The sequence below is a fragment of the Labrus mixtus genome, chromosome 9, assembly GCF_963584025.1.
Source record: "Labrus mixtus chromosome 9, fLabMix1.1, whole genome shotgun sequence".
Taxonomy (NCBI): Eukaryota; Metazoa; Chordata; class Actinopteri; order Labriformes; family Labridae; genus Labrus; species Labrus mixtus.
The window spans coordinates 30,150,730-30,168,101 of record NC_083620.1 but is presented as its reverse complement, the minus strand read 5'-3'; the positions used below and the strand labels follow the sequence as shown (position 1 = coordinate 30,168,101).

The 17,372-nt window shown below is 43.5% G+C and overlaps 3 protein-coding genes across 3 annotated transcripts in view; 1 reads left to right on the top strand and 2 right to left on the bottom strand.

The window, feature by feature from the left end:
* LOC132980943 (olfactory receptor 1468-like) overlaps nucleotides 1–787 on the bottom strand; it is a 1,488-nt gene extending 701 nt beyond the window's left edge. The window contains exon 1 of the mRNA XM_061047330.1: nucleotides 1–787. This exon is cut by the window's left edge and continues 632 nt beyond it. Within this exon, the coding sequence (XP_060903313.1) occupies nucleotides 1–585 (585 nt within the window). The 5' untranslated portion in view covers nucleotides 586–787.
* Nucleotides 788–6,838: 6,051 nt separating this feature from the next.
* Nucleotides 6,839–7,789, top strand: LOC132979976 (olfactory receptor 11A1-like). Its single transcript, XM_061045799.1, has one exon. The coding sequence runs from the start codon at nucleotides 6,839–6,841 to the stop codon at nucleotides 7,787–7,789; it is 951 nt and encodes a 316-aa protein (XP_060901782.1).
* Nucleotides 7,790–13,654: 5,865 nt separating this feature from the next.
* Nucleotides 13,655–14,987, bottom strand: LOC132980949 (olfactory receptor 11A1-like). Its single transcript, XM_061047336.1, has one exon. It carries the CDS (start codon nucleotides 14,773–14,775, stop codon nucleotides 13,852–13,854), a length of 924 nt encoding a protein of 307 aa, XP_060903319.1. The 5' UTR covers nucleotides 14,776–14,987; the 3' UTR covers nucleotides 13,655–13,851.
* Between the last annotated feature and the right edge of the window lie 2,385 nt (nucleotides 14,988–17,372).

Genomic DNA, 17,372 nt, shown 5'->3' with positions numbered 1-17,372 from the left:
GCCGTAGATGTTGTTGACCATGGTGTCGGAGCACGACAGCTTCACCACCTCCCAGTTGGTGCAGAAGATTTTGGGGATGTGGCGCCCACAGAGCGGCAGGCGGGCGGTCAGCGTTACGCCCACTGATGTCTCCAGCAGCGAGAAACTCCAGGTGAGGAGCAGCAGCTGCACCACTCGCTGCGTGGTCATCACCGTGTGGTACTGCAGCGGCTTACAGATCGCCAGGTAACGGTCGAACGCCATGACGGTCAGACTTGTGAACTCAACAAACACGTAACTATAAACCACGAAGATCTGAGTCAGGCAGCCGGCGTACGTGATGACGTGCGAGTCGGCCAGGAGGTCGTGGAGGAGTTTGGGGTAGAAGCTGGACGCCCCGCAGATTCCATTAAAACAAAGGTTACACAGGAAGATGTAGATGGGCTCGTGGAGCGACTTCTCCAGCCACACAACCACGATGAGCGTCAGGTTGATGAAGATGGTGAGCAGGTACGACACGAGGGCGAACGAGAAGTACGCGTGACGGTTTGTCAGAGAGGCGTTCAGACCCTGAAGAACAAAAACCAGCTCTGAGGTGTTCTCCATCGTGACACAGAAACCCTGAACGCAGAGTCACGTCAGAGAGGAACGCACGCCATCAGACAGGAAATACAAATCATCAAACAGGAAATACACGTCATCAGAGAGGAACGCACGCCATCAGACAGGAAATACAAATCATCAAACAGGAAATACACGTCATCAGAGAGAAACGCACGCCATCAGACAGGAAGTACACGCCATCAGAGAGGAATGAACGCCATCAGACAGGAAATACACGTTATCAGAGAAGAATGAACGCCATCAAACAGGAAATACACGTCATCAGAGAGAAACGAACGCCATCAGACAGGAAATACAAATCATCAAACAGGAAATACACGTCATCAGAGAGAAACGAACGCCATCAGACAGGAAATACAAATCATCAAACAGGAAATACACGTCATCAGAGAGGAACGCACGCCATCAAACAGGAAGTACACGCCATCAGAGAAGAATGAACGCCATCAGACAGGAAATACAAATCATCAGAGAGGAATGAACGCCATCAAACAGGAAATACACGTCATCAGAGAGGAATGAACGCCATCAAACAGGAAATACACGTCATCAGAGAGGAATGAACGCCATCAAACAGGAAATACACGTTATCAGAGAGGAACTGGAGAGATGCTCGCTCACATTCAGTCAAACTGAATCCAAACGTGAACAGAACGCAGCACGTCACTGCTGCAGGTTCAGCACAGATCAAAGATCATTTAAAGGTTCACACTGATGGTCACAGAGGATCTGAAGAGACGTTCAGGTTCTTTAAAAACAGAATCTTTCAAACTCAACAGAAGAAGAAGAAGAGGAAGCTGCTCTGTGAAGAAACAAAGTGAGACATGACTCCTCATGAAACATTCAGCTGCAGACTCAGTTACATCACAGCAGAAAAACAAACAAATTCAATTCTGGTTTTAAGGTCACACTTTCAGGGCGACACTTTGACTCGTTCATGAACACTTCATGAGCAGACAATCAGAGAAAACATCACGCCATCACACAGAGACGAGCCGCCAAGCGAGCAACCGACCTCCGCTCAGCCTGCAGCCGCTCTTATACCTGATCCTCACAGACAGGGTGCACTGTGATGTCATCAGAGAGGAGCTGAGGCCACGCCCCCCCTCTCTCCAGTCGATCAGAAGTCTTCAGTGGCTGCGTTTGGAGATCTCCTGATTCAGTCTTTTTTTTTTATCTCTCAGGATATCTGATCATAAAAAATAAATTCCTGCTCTTAAACTTTCAGGTGAACTTTACCTGAGCATGTCTCTGTTCTTTCACTCCTCACATTTCAACCTGTTTCTTTGTCTTTCCAGCCTCCATGTATGAACACTGACCACAGTCTGCATAAAACGACTCAGTGACGTCATCACTGGTTTCTGAAGAGGAACTCTTTAGCACCCATTCATAGACTGGACTACGGTGGCCCTGAAGGTCAACTGTCTAAATATTTCATGATTGCGAAAAACATTTCACAACATGCAAAAATATTCATGAAACACAAAAACATTTAAAAAACAGGGCGCTTGTGGCAGAGTGGTTAGTGCGCGCGCCCCATGTGTGGAGGCTGTAGTCCTCCAAGCGGGCAGCCCGGGCTCAAATCCGACTTGTGGCTCATTTCCTGCATGTCATTCCCCTCTCTCTCTCTCCCTCTCTCCCTGATTTCCAGGTCTATCCACTGTCCTATCTCTCAAATAAAGGCAAAAAAAAGCCCAAAAATAACATAAAAATATTTTAGGAACTGTGAAATGGTGAAATGTTTTTGCAGTTCCTAAAATATTTGTATATTTTTTTTACATGTTTTGTCTTTTTTCTTCTTTCTTCGTTTGGTGTCTAACCTCTCCGACCGTTCAGAGCCGCTGTCGCTCCTGAGGATGCGGTAGAGGGGCTAAAAGTGGGACTGACTACCTGAGGTCCCAGTTGAGGACGAGACCCTTATTGGACCTAAAATAAAATGTAAGTGTAGTTTCACATTAGGGACACGGACCCCAAAGTCCGGATCATTGGACCATACCGAGTCCCCTTGAAGAGGGGGTCTAGGGTCCGGGTCCCTTGCTAGATGTGTTGCTTCTTCTTCTTTCTGCTTCTTGATTTTCAAACCAACTATGTGCATACCGCCCCCTGCTGTGTGTGAAAACTGACCGAATGAAAACGATCCTCAACTCTGTCTCAACTCTGAAAGAAAGTTTAAAAAAGTCAAATCAATTAAAAAGTAAAAGAATGCATACATTACAAACAAATACACTGAAGCAGCGTGTGATCAAAGATCTCAGGCTGCATTCACACCTCAGCTGTTTGAACCATTGGCTCTTTGTCCGTCTGGTTCCGGAACAAACTCTGGTCCAATCCTCCGAACCGGGGTCTCGGTTGGCTTCCAAGTACACCGGAGGTCGATTGGCCGTAGGTGACTACGCGATCCAGACCAAAAAAGTGAATCAATCCCTCGGACAGGTGTGGCAGATCTAGGAGCTCCTGAGCTCTTGTAGGGTCCTCAGGATTGTCCAAAGTAGTTTCTGATGATTATTGAAAACTGAAATCTCTGAAGTTTAAACATGACGTATGAAGAAGTGTTGGACATTCCTTGATGTCCGTCTGCTAAATGAGTTGTAGAATTTATTTCTTCAAAGAGGAAATCTGTGGAAAAAGAAAACACTGAAGTGGTTTTTAACGTCTCAGAGAGTCAGTGTCTCCCTGTAGTCTCAGTGATGTAAAAGAAGAACACTGCTGCATCTTTGAATGTCTCATTTCACTTTAACAAACTCTCAGACAGTAATATCCACCTTATGACATCACACATTGACCTTATGACATCACACATTGACCTTATGACATCACACATTGACCTTATGACATCACACATTGACGTGATGACATCACACATTGACCTTATGACATCACACATTGACGTGATGACATCACACATTGACCTTATGACATCACACATTGACCTTTGTTACCGTTCCTTTGAGCTGTTTGACCTCACTTTGGGATCCCTAACCACTTCCTGTTTCTGTGCTTAACTTCCTGTCCTAACCTTCCATCTACAGGAAGCTCCTTACTTTATTTCAAAATAAAAGCACTCAGCAAGTACTCTCAGCTTAAGACAGGGCAGACCTTCAAATTAATAGCCTCACAGAATTTTTAAAAATGTGAAATAATGGAATTTCAAACATGAGATTTAAAGTTGTAATTGTTTGACTGCCCGAGTTTGAACAGTGAACATACGTAACAGTTCTTTAAAAACAAATCAAACCTACAGTCGAGCTCTGAAGTGATTCTTCAAAATAAAAACCTTCAACACGTGCACATAAACAAACAGACCAGACCAGGTCAAAGGTCACTCCAGCACGTCAACATGTGGGTCCCTGAGGCGTCCTTACATCAGACACTGTTTCCACTATTTCCCTCTGAAGCAAATTACCTTCAGAGCCGTTAACCAGTGAGACCAATCAGCCTTCAGAGCTGTTAACCAGTGAGACCAATCAGCCAGCAGACCTTCACTCTGGTTCCTCAGAGAGACCATAATGACCTCCCCTCAGACCCCCACACCTCAGGGTGGACACACACACACACACACACACACACACACACACACACACACACACACACACGTAAACAACAAACAGATGAACAAATCTTAATCTTTTTCTTGACTTTTGATCTTTATTTCTGATGTTTATCACAAAGAACACGACATCGTGGACTGCTTGTTCTCTTTTTGAACAGTTGGAGGTCGGACGGGTCACACGAGCTGACGGAGAGAAACTTCATCCGTTCTAAACAGTTTTTACTGAAAATGAGTAACTAGCTAGTTTCCAGTTATTACTATCAAAAAGTTACTAACGGAGTAACTGCTGACCTAATATTCATATTCTCATTTTTTAGTGTTGCTTTGACAACTCGCACATTTCAAATATCACCGTGGTCATTTTTGACGTGTGGTTATTGAACCCATTAGATCTCTGAAGACGACCGACTCAAAGGTTGATATGAAGCTTGTCGCCGCCAATTCACCTGTCTATCAGTCTACAATCCGTCACATGGAGGAGCAGGCGGTGTTTAAAACCAAGCCGGCTGGTATGGATCGCTCATCCTCGTGAGCTGCACCTGGGTCTGCAGGGTTTGCAGGGTATGCGGGGTCTACGACGTCTGCGGGGTCTGCAGGGTCTGCGGCGTCTGCGGGGGTTTGCAGGGTATGCGGGGTCTGCGGGGGTTTGCAGGGTATGCGGCGTCTGCGGCGTCTGCGGCGTCTGCGGGGTCTACGCGGTCTGCACGGTCTGCACGGTCTGCGGCGTCTGTGGCATCTGCGGGGTCCTCATTCCTGTAACGCTGCCAGACTCAACCCTGTAATGTTAAGAGCTCAGACAATAAGGCCACCTTCATCCTTTGCGGTGGTTTCATCAACTTTGATGGATTTGGTTTATTCGTACGCAGATTTTCTCTCGCCGCTTAAAGTCGGTCACAGCTGAAAATTTGAAGACCTGTGTTAAAACTACATCCACATGTTCGGGCGTTTGTTGGCCGATGCTGAAGTTGATCCAGTCGTTTCCTGGTCCTGAGAAATGAAACCTGTAGTACCTACAGTGGCCACTGGAGGCTGGCTCCAAAAGTGAGTCGATCCTCATAGAGACCCAGTTAGATGAATCCAGTGGATTCCTGTCTGTGGACACAGGCCCTTAAAGACGGTTTCTTCACTAGAGCCATAAATCACACACTCGTTTCTCAGTACTCACCCCCCCCCCCCCCCCCCCACGAACAAACGAGGGAACAAAAGGAGAAAGTTTGAAAAACAACAAAGGTTTTCTGTCTTTCTTTATATATCTGCTGTCCAAGTAAACGAGCACTGAGGGAGAATCCATTTACTGACACACGTCATATGACTCCTCTACAGTAGGTGGCGATATGCCCTCTTTCAGGTCGTTACCAGTGGACCGTCTTCGTCCTCATCTGTCACCTCACATAGCAAACAATGGAGTCTAAGGCTGTTTTGGGAACAGCGTACTACATACTACTATCTAAATCAGTCTGCAGTATATACTGTATACTGCATACTGAGTTCAACAGTAGTATGTAGTATGACTGCCAGTCGTCGGTTATTTTGCAGTATGCTTGGCACGGTTAAACTGGTTTCCGGTCCTGGAATGAGGAAGTAAACAACTGCCCATCTGGAGGTAATTAACATAATTAAAATAAAACAAGTCTACAATCTCTCATAGATTCATTTATACACAATGCCCTGGGTTGAAATATGATTGGCATGCTTTTAAAGTTGTAGTTTACTTTTCAGACATTCAGGTTGAACTTTTACTCAGCTGTGAATAATATGAAGAGCAGGCCGAGGACCCTGTAACTGCAGCTGCTGGTCCAGCTGTGGCACATGAACTGTACAGTCTACGAAGACTTATAAATATATGAACATGTCATATTTGTTATAGGCACTTTGCATTATGGGAAACAGTACGTGAGGTAGACTGGTCCGATGCATACTGTACATTTTTCCCGAATCAGATCTCGCAGTTGTTCGCATACTGCATTTTGGCCAAATCAGTACATACTAGTAGTATAGTATGCAGTTTGGAAAACAGCCTAAGTTCCTTCCATCTGTGTCCCTCAGCATGTGAACCTCCTTCAGGTGACCACAACATGTCCTGCGTCTCCTGGAACACTCTCCACGTTGATCCCTTCGTCTGGTACTCTTCTCTGATTTCTTCGTCTTGTTGTTCGACTTCCGGGTCAAGGCACGGCGAGGGAGCTGTGGAGCATGCTCAGAAAGTCTAGTCCGGTTCTGGTCTGATTGAACTGTTTGACCCCCCAACCTCATTATGTAGGTTTGTTAGTCCAGCTGTGTCAAGTTCAACTTTGTAGGATTTCACTCAGACGAACGTGTTCAGGGATTTGAGTCGGACAATTCTTTTTTTTGTTGAACACCATGTAAACGTGCTGAGTGTGTTTGGATCAGCTGTTTCATGGCAGAGACCAGTCATGTGACTAACAGAGAAAGTATTAATCCAGCACCACACCTGCTGATCCACACTTCTCTCTCCTGAGCCCTGCGTGTTGTTCTGCTGCTCATTCAGAACCCAGAGACAAAGTGAGCACACATCTGATGCTCCTCCTGTTTACTATTCAAACTTGTAATGATGGTTCATGAGGTCAGAGTGAGCGTGCTCTGGACCTGTCGTCTCCTCACAGCCGGGGCCTGCTGCAGGTCCTCTGCTCGTCATCACTGAGGTAATGTCTCCATAAAGTCACCATGAACTCAACACAAGTTTCTTATTTCAGACTCGGTGCCTACTTAGATGCTGGGTTGTTAAAATACTTGTTTTTCATGATTGTTATGTTGATCTACATGATTATTCTTTGTGCCAACCTTTTGCTACTTGTGCTGATCTGTGTGAACAGAAGCCTTCATGAACCCATGTACATCTTCCTGTGCAGCCTGTTTGTGAACGAGCTGTACGGCAGCACAGGTTTGTTTCCTCTCCTCCTGGTTCAGATTCTCTCAGACGTTCACACTGTGTCTGCTCCTCTCTGTTTCCTGCAGATCTTCTGCTTGTACTCGTATGTGTGTGTAGAATTTTTCAGTTTAGCCGTCATTTCTTATGACAGGTATCTTGCTATTTGTCATCCTCTGCATTATAACAGCTGTATGACTGTCAAAAAGATCGCCATGCTGATTGCAGCAACATGGTTAACCTCTTTTCTTTTGGTTGTTGGCACCACGTCTCTGAGTTCCCCGTTGCAGCTGTGTGGGAACCTCATTGCCAATGTGTTCTGTAACAACTATTCAATCGTCAAACTAGCGTGCTACGACACCCGAGTGAATAACATCTATGGCCTCTCCATCACTACCTTCACTGTTTTTGCTCCTCTCATTTTGATCTTCTACACCTACATGCGGATCCTCCACGTATGTTTCTGTGGATCCAAGCAGACGAGACAGAAAGCCGTCAGCACCTGCACACCTCACCTCGCCTCTCTGCTCAACTTCTCCTTCGGGATCAGCTTTGAGGTGGTGCAGAGCAGGTTCAACATGAAAAACGTTCCCTCTCTGCTGCCTGTGTTTTTCTCCTTGTACCTTCTCACATGTCAGCCGCTCGTCAACCCGCTCATGTACGGCCTGAAAATGTCCAAAATCCTCGACGTATGTAAAAGTCTGTTTTGTTCTAAAGCTTCCATCATCAAACTAAACCGACGAGCCTGAGACAGAAGAAGAAGAATCTGTGATTGACTCTAAAGGCGATGGTGTCTGAGTTTGACTTTAATCTGATAGGAAATGAAACATGCTCTCAATAACAACACAAACAGCTGGGGGAAGGTGAATACAACTGTTTGTTTGCTTTTGACGAATAAATGTATTTCATATTGTCTTCAGAATAACTGTAGTGACTATCTAATGTCCAAATTTCTAATGTTGCTTTTAGTCACTTAGGTGTATGGAAAGTTCTTTACGCGTAAAAAATAAACAAATGTCCAAAATTTAATTTTCTTGTGATATTCCAGTTTATTGTCACATATGAAGCAGAGACAAACCGAGATGATGATATGATGAGTTGTTATTGTTGAGATTATACTGTTTGTTGTCGTTCTTTTGTTATGTTACGGTAAGAACCGTGTGTTCCCACCACATATGCCCCCGTTTCCTGTTTTCCTGTTGACATATAAACACTCAACCAACCACCTGACCAATTAACCCAAATGATCAATTATCACCACCTAGTGTCCAAATTAAGTAAATAAATAAACAAATTAACTAAACCCATTGAAATACAATACATAAATGCACACACACTAAAAGGGCTCCTACATAACTGTGTGTGTTTAACGTGTTGTTAAGAGTATTGACGATGCTTTTTGCACCTGGATGATGTCACTGATGTCGACTTTGTGGGAAGCTTTTTTTCTGCACTTTTAAAGAACTGAACAGTATGCAGATTTGTCCTAAGTCATCCAGGTGTCATAAATAAACTGTATAAATGAATAAAGATTATTGTTTGGTAATCAACAGTCCTGATAATGTGCTAAAGCAAGAGCCAGCTAGAGAGGAAGTGTCCCCACAATAATTCCTCAAATACCACATTTTTGTTTCAACAAACCATTTAAACAGTTTTGCATTTTAAACCTATAATAAGTCTGACTCAAATCGTCTGATGCCACTCAAACTCAGACAGCGTGATTCATCCCAAAGGGCCTTTTAGTCCTACATACAAAGATCTGACTCATTGTTATGTTACAAAGACCAGACGTTAATCCATCATGAGCACTAAGCCACATTTAGCAAAGTTACAGTGGCATACTAGGAGCTGCTCCATACCTGCACCAGCCCTAACTATAAGCTTTATCAAAAAGGAATGTTTTATGTCTATTCTTAAAAATACTGAGTCTGTCAGCCTCCCAGACCCCGGCTGGAAGATGATTCCAGAATAGAGGAGCCTGATAACTGAAGGCTCTCCCTCCCATAGTACATTTACAGACCCTAGGTACCACTAGCAGGCCTGATAACTGAAGGCTCTACCTCCCATAGTACATTTAGAGAATGTAGGTACCACGAGCAGGCCTAATAACTAAAGGCTCTACCTCCCATAGTACATTTAGAGAATGTAGGTACCACGAGCAGGCCTAATAACTAAAGGCTCTACCTCCCATAGTACATTTAGAGACTGTAGGTATCACGAGCAGGTCTGATAACTGAAGGCTCTACCTCCCATAGTACATTTAGTGACTGTACCACGAGCAGGCCTGATAACTGAAGGCTCTACCTCCCATAGTACATTTAGAGACCGTAGGTAGCACGAGCAGGCATGATAACTGAAGGCTCTAGCTCCCATAGTACATTTAGAGAATGTAGGTACCACGAGCAGGCCTAATAACTAAAGGCTCTACCTCCCATAGTACATTTAGAGACTGTAGGTATCACGAGCAGGTCTGATAACTGAAGGCTCTACCTCCCATAGTACATTTAGAGACCGTAGGTACCAGGGCAGGCCTGATAACTGAAGGCTCTACCTCCCATAGTACATTTAGAGACTGTACCACGAGCAGGCCTGATAACTGAAGGCTCTACCTTCCATAGTACATTTAGAGACTGTAGGTACCACGAGCAGGTCTGATAACTGAAGGCTCTACCTCCCATAGTACATTTAGAGACTGTACCACGAGCAGGCCTGATAACTGAAGGCTCTACCTCCCATAGTACATTTAGAGACCGTAGGTACCACGAGCAGGCCTGATAACTGAAGGCTCTACCTCCCATAGTACATTTAGAGACTGTACCACGAGCAGGCCTGATAACTGAAGGCTTTACCTCCCATAGTACATTTAGAGACTGTAGGTACCACGAGCAGGTCTGATAACTGAAGGCTCTACCTCCCATAGTACATTTAGAGACTGTAGGTACCACGAGCAGGCCTGATAACTGAAGGCTCTACCTCCCATAGTACATTTAGAGACTGTAGGTACCACGAGCAGGCCTGATAACTGAAGGCTCTACCTCCCATAGTACATTTAGAGACTGTAGGTACCACGAGCAGGCCTGATAACTGAAGGCTCTACCTCCCATAGTACATTTAGAGACTGTACCACAAGCAGGCCTGATAACTGAAGGCTTTACCTCCCATAGTACATTTAGAGACTGTAGGTACCACGAGCAGGCCTGATAACTGAAGGCTCTACCTCCCATAGTACATTTAGAGACTGTAGGTACCACGAGCAGGTCTGATAACTGAAGGCTTTACCTCCCATAGTACATTTAGAGACTGTAGGTACCACAAGCAGGCCTGATAACTGAAGGCTCTACCTCCCATAGTACATTTAGAGACTGTAGGTACCACGAGCAGGCCTGATAACTGAAGGCTCTACCTCCCATAGTACATTTAGAGACTGTACCACGAGCAGGCCTGATAACTGAAGGCTCTACCTCCCATAGTACATTTAGAGACTGTAGGTACCACAAGCAGGCCTGATAACTGAAGGCTTTACCTCCCATAGTACATTTAGAGACTGTAGGTACCACAAGCAGGCCTGATAACTGAAGGCTTTACCTCCCATAGTACATTTAGAGACTGTAGGTACCACGAGCAGGTCTGATAACTGAAGGCTCTACCTCCCATAGTACATTTAGAGACTGTAGGTACCACAAGCAGGCCTGATAACTGAAGGCTTTACCTCCCATAGTACATTTAGAGACTGTAGGTACCACAAGCAGGCCTGATAACTGAAGGCTTTACCTCCCATAGTACATTTAGAGACTGTAGGTACCACAAGCAGGTCTGATAACTGAAGGCTCTACCTCCCATAGTACATTTAGAGACTGTAGGTACCACAAGCAGGCCTGATAACTGAAGGCTTTACCTCCCATAGTACATTTAGAGACTGTAGGTACCACAAGCAGGCCTGATAACTGAAGGCTTTACCTCCCATAGTACATTTAGAGACTGTAGGTACCACAAGCAGGCCTGATAACTGAAGGCTTTACCTCCCATAGTACATTTAGAGACTGTAGGTACCACGAGCAGGCCTGATAACTGAAGGCTCTACCTCCCATAGTACATTTAGAGACTGTACCACGAGCAGGCCTGATAACTGAAGGCTTTACCTCCCATAGTACATTTAGAGACTGTAGGTACCACGAGCAGGCCTGATAACTGAAGGCTCTACCTCCCATAGTACATTTAGAGACTGTAGGTACCACGAGCAGGCCTGATAACTGAAGGCTCTACCTCCCATAGTACATTTAGAGACTGTACCACAAGCAGGCCTGATAACTGAAGGCTTTACCTCCCATAGTACATTTAGAGACTGTAGGTACCACAAGCAGGTCTGATAACTGAAGGCTCTACCTCCCATAGTACATTTAGAGACTGTACCACGAGCAGGTCTGATAACTGAAGGCTCTACCTCCCATAGTACATTTAGAGACTGTACCACGAGCAGGCCTGATAACTGAAGGCTCTACCTCCCATAGTACATTTAGAGACTGTACCACAAGCAGGCCTGATAACTGAAGGCTCTACCTCCCATAGTACATTTAGAGACTGTACCACGAGCAGGCCTGATAACTGAAGGCTCTACCTCCCATAGTACATTTAGAGACTGTACCACGAGCAGGCCTGATAACTGAAGGCTCTACCTCCCATAGTACATTTAGAGACCGTAGGTACCACGAGCAGGCCTGATAACTGAAGGCTCTACCTCCCATAGTACATTTAGAGACTGTACCATGAGCAAGCCTGATAACTGAAGGCTCTACCTCCCATAGTACATTTAGAAACAGTAGGTACCATGTGAAGGACTGATAACTGAAGGCTCTACCTCCCATAGTACATTTAGAGACTGTAGGTACCACGACCAGGCCTGATAACTGAAGGCTCTACCTCCCATAGTACATTTAGAGACTGTACCACGAGCAAGCCTGATAACTGAAGGCTCTACCTCCCATAGTACATTTAGAGACTGTACCACGAGCAGGCCTGATAACTGAAGGCTCTACCTCCCATAGTACATTTAGAGACTGTAGGTACCACGAGCAGGCCTGATAACTAAAGGCTCTACCTCCCATAGTACATTTAGAGACTGTACCATGAGCAAGCCTGATAACTGAAGGCTCTATCTCCCATAGTACATTTAGAGACTGTAGGTACCACGACCAGGCCTGATAACTGAAGGCTCTACCTCCCATAGTACATTTAGAGACTGTACCATGAGCAAGCCTGATAACTGAAGGCTCTATCTCCCATAGTACATTTAGAGACTGTAGGTACCACGAGCAGGTCTGATAACTGAAGGCTCTACCTCCCATAGTACATTTAGACTCTGTAGGTACCACGGCTCTTTAAGATAATATGGTGCCTGACCATTTAGAGCTTTGTAGGTGAGAAGAAGGATCTTGAATTCTATTCTAGACTGTATAGGGAGCCAGTGCAAAGAAGCCAACACAGGAGTAATGTGGTCCCTTTTCCTAGTTCTAGTCAGTACACGAGCTGCAGCGTTCTGGACTAGTTGAAGAGTCTTGAGAGACTTACCAGAGCACCCTCACAAAAGAGAATTAAACTAATCCAACCTGGAGGTAACAAATGCGTGAACTTGTTTTACTGCATAATTTTGCGTCAGGACATTCCTGATTTACGAAGGTGAAAATTGGATGTCCTTAAAATATGTTTCATGTGAGATTTAAAGGACTTATATTAATCAAATAAAACACCTAGATTCCTTACAGTAGTGCTGGATGCCAGGCTGATGCCATTGAAGACAGTTATTAATTCACTAATTCATGTTATTTAACCTTTATTTGACCGGGAAAATATTTTCGTTGAGAAACAAGATCTGTTTCAAGAGAGTCCTGGTTGAGACAGCAGCATCAAAGTTTGAGACCATAAACAGATGTGACATGAATCAAGGAATCGACGCATTCAGCAGAGAAACATGTGCATACTAAGAATACTTTCTTATTTCCTCATCCATCTAAAGGCTTCATCATCTTTATCTGGACTATGAGGGTTAATGGATTCTGTGTGATAAGGACACAGGTGTATGTTTTAATGTACAGGTATTATTAATTAATCAATCATTTCATACGGATTCTTAAAGTGGATTCTGTTGCCTGACTCAATGATTTTCAAAAGGTACAGGGATGAGGGAGAGCTTTAAGAAGGAAAAAAATATATATAAATAATAATAGTATAGCAAATTGTATATAGATAACTTATAAGGAACACAGGAATTTAATTTAATAAATATTAATTATTGAGCTGTGGAAAAGGGGTAGGATTAAATAAGTTTTATACTTCTTCCTACTCCTTTTCAGGCATATCAATTGAATATATGTAATTTTCTTTTTCTCTTTCTTTTTTTTTTTAATTATTTGAACATTGTTTTTTGTTTATTGTATTTTCGTGCTTTTTCATTTTTGTTTTTGTATTTTTGATATGTTTGATTTTATTTGATATGTCTGAAATAAATTTAATCAATCAATCAAAATTAAAAAAAAAAATTTAATCAATCAAGACATCTGTTCTGATCATCATCATGACCTGAACTGAAGATGGTGACGGTGCATAACTTCATAACTGTCACTCTATGACTTTATGATAATGATGATGATGATGAAGTCCTGTAACTGTAGCACTGCTGTTTCATTGTGTCTGGTGATTTCAGTGTTTCATTTCCTACAAGCGGTCAAATACAGACTTCATGTCACGATGGATCTGGAAATGATAGAGAAGCACTTTTATTGTGTTGTCATGACTTCAAACTGATCTGTTGAGTCACTTACACATCACCACACATCAGACGTTTACATATATTATGTATTTTCGGCAGTTTCAGCCCGTATAGTAACGGGTTAAAGAGAGGCTGGCATGTCAGAAAATACATAGATAATAATATATCCAACACATGGGGGACACTTAAAGTGAACCTGCTCTGTATGATCTGAAAACAACAGCCGAAGGAGAAGTTGAGCAGAGAGGCGAGGTGAGGCGTGCAGGTGCTGACAGCTTTCTGCCTCGTCTTTTTGGATCCACGATAACAAACTTTGAGTATTTTCATGTACGTGTAGAGAATCAGACAGAGAGGGATAATGATGGAGATGACTGTGTGAATGAGTCCGTAGATGTTATTCACTCTGGTGTCGAAGCACGCCTGTTTGACGATGGTGTAGTTTCCACAGTACACTTTGTTAATGATGTTCCCGCACAGCTGCAGCGGAGCACTCAAGGAAATCAACACAACAACAGCAAGAAAGGGGAAAAACCATGCAACAGCAATCAGCATGGCCACCTTTTTAGCAGTCATACGTGTGTTATATTGTAGAGGATAACAGATAGCAAGGTATCTGTCATAAGACATGATGGCTAAGTTTAAATATTCTATACACACATACGAGTACACACAGAAGATCTGCAGGAAACAGAGAGGAGCAGACACAGTGTGAACGTCTGAGAGAATCTGAACCAGGAGCAAAGGAAACAAACCTGTGCTACCAAACAGCTCATTCACAAACAGGCTGCACAGGAAGATGTACATGGGTTCATGAAGACTTCTGTTCACACAGATCACCACGATGAGCAGCAGGTTGGACAACAAGATGAAGGCATACAGACACATTATAATGATGAAATATAAAGACTTGAAGCCCTTTGTGTCCAAGTAGGCACTTAGTGTGAAATATAAAACCTGCGTGGAGTTTATCATGATGAGATCTTTCCAGCTGTGATGGTCGGAGTAACTTCACCATTAAACAAACATTATTCAATCAGAAAGTCAGAACACACACAAGTTAGAAAGCCATTTCATACTGTGGGACCCTCAGATGAGACATTCACCTGCTGTAGAAAATCCCTCACACCTGAGCTGCAACGCTGCTTCTTTTGACCTGTACAGGTGAGAGGACGCCCTCAGCTGCAGACTGAGCAGCTCCCCGTCTAATGACCCAGAGGAGGTTAAGCTGGATTTATACTCACTGCTCTGTCTGTGCTGTACGACTGTGACCTGGATTGTTTATGATGACATCATTACCAAGTTAAACACAGAGTCATAAAGACTTCCTGTTTCTGTCCATCTCACAGTTTGATGAAGAACTACGTGTCACATAATTATTATCGCCATTGATTGTTCAATCTCAATGTTTCATCACCAAAAATCACATTTTCAATCGCATGCTTGAATTTCCATTATTTCGCTTTTCAAAATAGTTTTTGTCAGGCTTTTATTTTTAATTATTTACCGTCTTCTGCAGTGGCAGCTGGTGCATTGCCTAACCCTAACCTCTATATTTTAGTGCGTTAGCTTGATGCTAATACATAAGAGTCCTCTTAAGTGTAACTTTTGCTCTTACCTAAGAACAGATCCCTCGTGAGAAAACATCAGTGAATGAGGCCCGTTGAATCATAAAAGCTTGTTTGTTTGTCGGTGGTCTGACAGATGCGTAGATTGTGGCTGCTATGTTGCCTGGATCTTGATTGTGTTGTACTCGAAATCGGTCTTGGTCTCAGGTTTGGTCTCGTCTCAGAATCGAAAGTATTTAAACTCGGTGTTGTCTCAGTCTCAAATTGTGCAGATTGGATTCTAAATCAAGACCAGTGAAGACCACCACTAAAGACCCCTGTTTAAAAAAACAAATAACGTCTGTTCATTTGTAGTTTTTTTTTATCCCCCGGTTACGGCCGCAACCTTCCCGGTGTAGCGGTCTAAGTGAGTGACACGCTCCCTAAACACAAGATGATGATTTCTCAGAGATATTTATGGTCTTGTTTTTGACTCGGTTGCCCTGCCTTGGTCTTGGTCTTGACTCAAAAAATCACACAGCCAGTTTGGATCTGACTACTACTACTACTTTCTTGCATTTTCTCCTTCACTCATCCAACCAAGCCTGTTTTTTCTCCACACATGGCAGGTGCGCCATCAGTAGTTAGCCCCACAAACTTTTCCCAGGGTAGTTTTACATACGGACTTCTCCACCTCATCAAAAATGTCCCTCCCCGTTGTCGTTCCATGCATGGCAGCTACATCCAAGAGCTCCTCACTGACAGTAAAGTCTGCCTTCACGCCTCTTATGGAAATGGATAGTCGCCTTGTATCCATGTTATCTGTGCTTTCATCAACAGCTAATGGAAAAAGCCAGGTAACTGCGTATACTGCTGCGATTGCACAAGACCAGCCTGGCGACAGCAGCCGTCTCGCAACTATATTTATATTTTTTCGCCATTATCAGCTTTCTCCATAGAGCCTGTTAGCATAGCTTCCAAGCAATATGGCGGACGGATAAGTTTCGATTCTGGAAATGAATTCCCACCCACTGATCTGTGATTGGTCTGTAGCTTCAGTGGTCGAAAATATGAGGAACTAGCGTTGTTGTTTCACCCTGCTAACCACAACAGCTTCCAGTGATGCAAAAATCGTCATTTTGCGTCACTGGAAGCTCCTTTACAGACTCAGAAATACAAAGATTTCACATCTCAGAGGAAAATGAGGGCGGGATGCAGGACCATTCAAAAATACTACCAGGTTTCTAATGATACAAAGCTTAATGCAAATGGGTGAAGTATTCTTTTAATATAGCCTATATGTAAAAAAAAAAATATTTTTAATTACAGTGACACCTTTTAGTTTATTAAGCCAACAGTTTGTTGAATGCCCTTTGAGCACATTATAAACCTAATCACATCTGGGACAGTATAGTTACATCGCAGAACTATTAATATTTCCCTCTGTCAATATAAGAACCTCAATCAACCTTTTCAAGTGCTTTAATAAGTTGGACGTGTTGCCTGCGACGTACCCGATGTCCGCTGAACAACGATAATAATAATATAATAATATAAATTAAGAGTGCAGTTGTTTGTGATTACTGGTGTACTTGCATTGTGATATAAGCTGGGTGTGAGGGCTTTGTGCACGGATTTCCGTTTTCTTGAGGAAAAATTATCTTTTCTTTTGAAGATTTACTTTTCTTGCTTGTTGTTTATTCAAAGCCAACATCAAGCTGTGGCTTAGTTTGTGTAGTATGTTGTTAAACATAATGATGCAACCAGGGCAACGTGAACTAGTTTGTTGCATTAATCAAGGATTTTTAACAAAAGGCCCCCTCCCGTATATTGGGACAAAGTATTCAGTGGACTTGTTGATAACGGGAGCCAAAACAGGGGCTCTTTTTTAGCCTGCATTTTACAATCAGGCCTATAATTCTCTGAACGTCCATTGGACAAAGCCTGTGAAGAGGGGTTAGGGGGATGCACATGGCCTTGTATGTGACAAGCCAAGTCAGGCTTACCGTGAGTGTAGTGGCCGGG

Coding starts and splice junctions, on each gene's coding strand:
- LOC132980949 (XM_061047336.1), bottom strand. CDS start 14,775: ATGATAAACTCCACGCAGGTTTTATATTTCACACTAAGTGCCTACTTG.
- LOC132979976 (XM_061045799.1), top strand. CDS start 6,839: ATGAACTCAACACAAGTTTCTTATTTCAGACTCGGTGCCTACTTAGAT.